This window comes from Pyrgilauda ruficollis, unplaced genomic scaffold (assembly GCF_017590135.1).
Source record: "Pyrgilauda ruficollis isolate IOZ18807 unplaced genomic scaffold, ASM1759013v1 scaffold1441, whole genome shotgun sequence".
Classification (NCBI taxonomy): Eukaryota; Metazoa; Chordata; class Aves; order Passeriformes; family Passeridae; genus Pyrgilauda; species Pyrgilauda ruficollis.
The window spans coordinates 4,706-10,165 of NW_024513000.1; the positions used below are offsets into that span (position 1 = coordinate 4,706).

At 54.1% G+C, this 5,460-nt stretch overlaps 1 protein-coding gene across 1 annotated transcript in view; it reads right to left on the reverse strand.

Moving 5' to 3' along the window:
• Positions 1-5,443, reverse strand: part of LOC121349798 (arf-GAP with coiled-coil, ANK repeat and PH domain-containing protein 1-like) — a gene marked incomplete at its 5' end in the record, with an annotated part of 8,910 nt that extends 3,467 nt beyond the window's left edge. Inside the window, 6 exons of the mRNA XM_041460552.1 lie at positions 59-103; positions 986-1,169; positions 2,074-2,132; positions 3,258-3,311; positions 3,903-4,022; positions 5,386-5,443. Of these exons, the coding sequence (XP_041316486.1) occupies positions 59-103; positions 986-1,169; positions 2,074-2,132; positions 3,258-3,311; positions 3,903-4,022; positions 5,386-5,443 (520 nt within the window). The remainder of the gene's footprint in view (positions 1-58; positions 104-985; positions 1,170-2,073; positions 2,133-3,257; positions 3,312-3,902; positions 4,023-5,385) is intronic.
• Between the last annotated feature and the right edge of the window lie 17 nt (positions 5,444-5,460).

Sequence of the window (5,460 nt, forward strand, 5' to 3'; positions counted from 1 at the left end):
ATCCCCCCAGAACCCCCCAGCCCCTCAGGGACCCCCAAACCCCCCAAATTTCGCTCACAAATTGCAGAATTTCCGTTTTTTGCTGGTCCTGCAGCAGCCTCAGCTGCGGGGGAGGGGCGGGGTAAGGGCGGGACCAGGCCACGCCCCTCGAGGCCACACCCACTGACCCCACCCCTTTAATGTCAGCCCTGCTTGGCCCCACCCCTTTTCAGCTGGTTAAGCCACGCCCAAACCACACCCATTTAAGCCCCTCCCACTGACAAACCACCAGCCCCTTGATAGGGCCACGCCTGCCCCTTTAAACCACGCCCATCCCCTTTAGGCCACGCCCTCCATTATGATGCAACACAGTTGCTGCTCCATTAAGCCCCGCCCACTTATTTAAGCCCCACCCATCCCTATATAAGCCCCTCCCATCTCCAGAACATCACCCAGCCACTGGCCACACCCATACATTTAAGCCACGCCCATCAAATTTAGCCCCACCCACCTTCAGGACATAGTCCAGCCCCCTGGCCCTGACCACGCCCTCCTGATTTAAGCCCCTCCCTCTCGCTTTAAGCCCCACCCACCTTGAGGATGTTGTCCAACCCCCTGGCCCTGACCACACCCACCCCCATTTAAACCCCACCCTCCCCAATTTAAGCCCCGCCCACCTTGAAGAGATAGTCCAGCCCCCTGGCCCTGACCACGCCCTCCTGGCTTAAGCCACACCCACCCCAGCTAAGTCCCACCCACTTTGAGGGCATAGTCCAACCCCCCGGCCCTGGCTACGCCCTCCTGATTTAAGCCCCGCCCTCTCCCTTTAAGCCCCACTCACCTTGAGGATGTAGTCCCACCCCCTGGCCCTGGCCACGCCCACCCCATGTAAGCTCCACCCTCTCCATTTAAGTCCCACCTTCCCTGTTTAAGCCCCGCCCACCTTCAGGACATAGCCCAGCCCCCTGGCCCTGACCACACCCACTCCCATGTAAGCCCCGCCCACCTTGAGCACGTAGTCCAGCCCCCTGGCCCTGGCCACGCCCCTGGCCCCGCCCAGCGCCGCCGCCGCCTCCTTGGCCTCCAGGGGGCGCCGTCGCGGCACCTCGGCGTGGTGCTGCAGCGCCCCCTGCAGGAGCTCGGCCGCGCGTGCGCGCTCCCGGCCCGAGGAGCGGAGAGCACGGAGAGAGCTGGGACAGGAAAATGGGGGAAAAACACCCAAAAATGGGTCAGAAACGGGGCTGAACCGAGAGCCCGCCGAGCCGCGCTCCCGGCCCGAGGAGCGGAGAGCACGGAGAGAGCTGGGACAGGAAAATGGGGAAAAAAACCCAAAAATTAGGGTTAGAACACCCAAAAATGGGGAAAAACAGCCAAAAATGGGTCAGAAACGGGGCTGAACCGAGAGCCCGCGGAGCGGAGAGAGCTGGGACAGGAAAATGGGGAAAAAACAGCCAAAAATGGGTCAGAAACGGGGCTGAACCGAGAGCCCGAGGAGCGATCTGGGACAGGAAAATGGGGAAAAAACCCCAAAAATGGGTCAGAAACGGGGCTGAACCGAGAGCCCACGGAGCGGAGAGAGCTGGGACAGGAAAATGGGGAAAAAAACCCAAAAATTAGGGTTAGAACACCCAAAAATGGGGAAAAACAGCCAAAAATGGGGAAAAACAGCCAAAAATGGGGAAAAAAACACCAAAAAATTGGGGTTAGAACACCAGAAAATGGGGTTAGAACACCCAAAAATGGGGATAAACAGCCAAAAATAGGGGTTGGAACACCCAAAAATGGGGAAAAACACCCAAAAATGGAGATTAAAACTCCCCAAAAAGTGGGATTAAAACCCCCCAAGAAAGGGATTAAACCCCAAAAAAAGGAATTGAAACCCAAAAATGGGGATTAAAACCCCCAAAAATGGGATTAAACTGCCAAAAGTAAAGTGATTAAACCCCCCAAAAAAGCGATTAAAACCCCAAAAAATGGGATAAAAGCCCCCAAAAAAGGGATTTAAACCCCAAAATGGGATTGGAACCCCCAGGACCCCCCAAAATCCCCCAAAATCCCCCCAAAATCCCCCCAAAATTCCCAAATCCCCCTCACTGGCGCAGCAGCGGCTCCAGGTTCCGGCCCAGCGCGCTCTGGGTGCAGCTCCGCAGCTCCTGGGGGCGGGGCCAGGGCAGAAAAGGGGCGTGGTCAGCACCAGAGGGGCGTGGTCAACCAGATAGGGGTGTGGTCAGGCAAACAGGGGGCATGGTCATTCAGAAAAGGGTGTTGGGAAATCATAAATGGGCGGGGTCAGGTAAAAAGGGGTGTGGCCATGCAAAAAGGGGCGTGGCCAATCAGATTGGGGCGTGATCAGGCAAAAAGGGGGCGTGGCCAATCAGATTGGGGCGTGATCAGGCAAAAAGGGGGCGTGGTCATGAGGGAAAGGGTGTAAGAAAGACAGAAAAGGGGCGTGGTCACCAGCAGAGGGGCGTGTCAGGAAGGAAAGGGGGCGGGGTCATGTAAAAAGGGGTGTGGCCAAGATGGAATGTAATAGGTGGGCGTGGTCAGGTAAAAGGGGTGTGGTCAGGGCTGGAGGGGGCGTGGTTTGACAAGGGGAGGGGCAGGGTGGGTGGGGCTTGAGAGAGGGGCGTGGCTTATGGGAATTTGGTGTGGCCCTGTGGGGAAATGGGCGTGGCCTCATGACAAATTGCTGTGGTTTCTTTAAAATGGGCGTGGTTATTGTAAAAGGGCGTGGCTTTGTGGGGAAATGGGCGTGGCCTCACAGATGGGCGTGGTCATTTCAGAGGGGTGTGGCATACCAAGGATTGGGGTTATGCAAATGAGGGGTGGGGCCTAGGGGATGGGCGTGCCCAGTAGAAGGGGCGTGACCAGCAGCAAATGGAGATTGGGGCGTGGCTTAAATGAAAGGGGCGTGGCTTAACAGGAACAGGCGTGGCTTAAAGGAAATGGGTGTGGCTTAATGTTATTGGGTGTGGTTTAATTTGAATGGGCGTGGCTTAAAGGAAATGGGTGGGGTTGGGGAAAAGGCGTGGCTTAAATTGAGGGGCGTGGCTCAATGGGATGAGGAGTGGCTTAAATATAATGGGCGTGGCTTAGATGATATGGGTGTGGCTTAACGTTACTGGGCGTGGTTTAAATGGAATGGGTGTGGCTTAAAGTTACTGGGCGTGGTTTAAATGGAATGGGTGTGGCTTAAAGTTACTGGGCGTGGTTTAAAGGAAAGGGGTGGGGTTGGGGTAAGGGGCGTGGCCGTGGGGAAGGGGGCGTGGCCTGCAGACCTCGTGGCTGTCCATCATCTGCTCCAGCGAATCACAGAACTTCTGCAGCGACTCCTGGGGGGGTTGGGGGTCACCGGGGGGGCGGGGACCCCAAAATTCACCTCAGAGACCCCAAAATTCACCCCGGGGACCCCAAAATTCACCCCGGGACCCCAAAATTAATGTGAGGGACCCCAAAATACATCACAGGAACCTGAAATTTATCTCAAGGACCCCAAAATTCATCCCGGGACCCCAAAATTCACTTTAGGAACCCGAAATTCATGCAAGGGACCCCAAAATTCACCTCAAGGACCCAAAATTCACTCCTGGGACCCCAAAATTCACCCCTTGGACCCCGAAATTCACGCCTGGGACTCCAAAATTCATCTCAGGAACCTGAAATTCAACTCAGGGTCCCCAAAATTCACATCAAGGACCCCAAAATTCAACACAGCACCCCAAAATTCATCACAGGGACCCCCAAAAATCCCCCAAGAAACTCAAAACTTCTCCAGGAACCCCAAAATTCCCATCAGAAACCCCAGAATTCCCCTCAGGATCCCCAAAATTTCCTTCAGAACCCCCAAAATCCTCCCAGGACCCCCAAAATTCCTCTCAGCATCCCCAAAAGCCTCCCAGGACCCCCAGATTTTGGGGTCTCACCTGCACCAGGGGGTCCCCCCGGGGGGTCTCCGCCAGCTCCCGCAGCCCCGCGGCGAAGGCGCGGCTGGAAACTTCCAGAACCCGCCCGGCCTCCAGCACGGCCGAGCAGAGCTTCAGCACCTGGGGAGCCCAAAACCCCGAGGGTGACCCCAAAATCCACCCAAAAACTCCCCAAAAATTTCCCCCAAAATCCATCAAAATCCACCCCAAAATTCCCCCAAAATCCACCCCAAATCCACCCAAAAATTCCCCCCAAAATCTCCCCAAAATCCCCCACAATTCACCTCAAAATCCACCCCAAATCCACCCCAAAAACCCCGAGGGTGACCCCAAAATTCACCCAAAAACTCCCCAAAATCCAACCCAAATTCACCTAAAAATTCCCCCCAAATCTACCCCAAAATCCACCGCAAATCCATCCCAAAAATTCCCCCAAAATCCATCAAAATCCACTCCAAAATTTCCCCAAAATCCACAAATCTACCCCAAAAACCCCGAGCGTGACCCCAAAATCCAACCCAAAAATTCCTCCAAATTCCCCCAAAATCCAACTCAAATCACCTAAAAATTCAACCCAAATCTACCCCAAAATCCCCCCAAATTCCACCCCAAATCCACCCCAAAAACCCTGAGAGTGACCCCAAAACCCAACCCAAAAATTTCCCCTAAATCCACCCCAAAAAATCCTCCCAAATCCATCAAAATCTATCTCAAAATTCCCCCAAAATCCACCCCAAATCTGCCCCAAATCCAACCCAAAATCACCCCAAATTCCCACAAAATCCACCCCAAAAACCCCGAGGGTGACCCCAAAATTCACCTCAAACATTCCCCCAAAATTCCCCCCCAAATCCATCAAAATCTATCCCAAAATTCCCCCCAAATCCAACCCAAAACCTACCCCAAAATTCTCCCAAAATCCATCAAAATCCACCCCAAAATTCCCCCAAAATCCACCCCAAAAACCCCCGAGGGTGACCCCAAAATCCACCTCAAAAATTCCCCCAAATTCTCCCCAAATCCATCAGAATCTACCCCAAAATTCCCCCAAAATCCAACACAAATCTGCCCCAAATCCAGCCCAAAAATCCCCCCCAAATCCATCAAAATCCACCCCAAAATCCACCCCAAATCTACCCCAAAATTCCTACAAAATTCACCCCAAATCCACCCCAAAATCCACCTAAAAATCCACCCAAAACCACCCAAAAATTCCCCCAAAATCTGCCACAAAATTCCTCCAAAAATCCACCCCAAAATCCACCCCAAATTCCCCCAAAATTCTCCCAAAATCCACCTAAAAATCGACCCAAAACCACCCTAAAATTCCCCAAAAATCCATCAAAATCCACCCAAATTCCCCCAAAATCCACCCCAAAAAAAATCCCCAGCACAGCTCCAGCACCTGGGACCCCAAAATCCACCTGGAGACCCCCAAAATCCCCCCGAAACCCCCCCAAATTTGGGGTCCCCCTCCCCGAACCTTCTCCAGGTGAGTTTCGAGTTCGGCCGCGTCCGACTCGGCCTCTTCCAGCGCGGCCCTGGGAGAGCGGGGGTG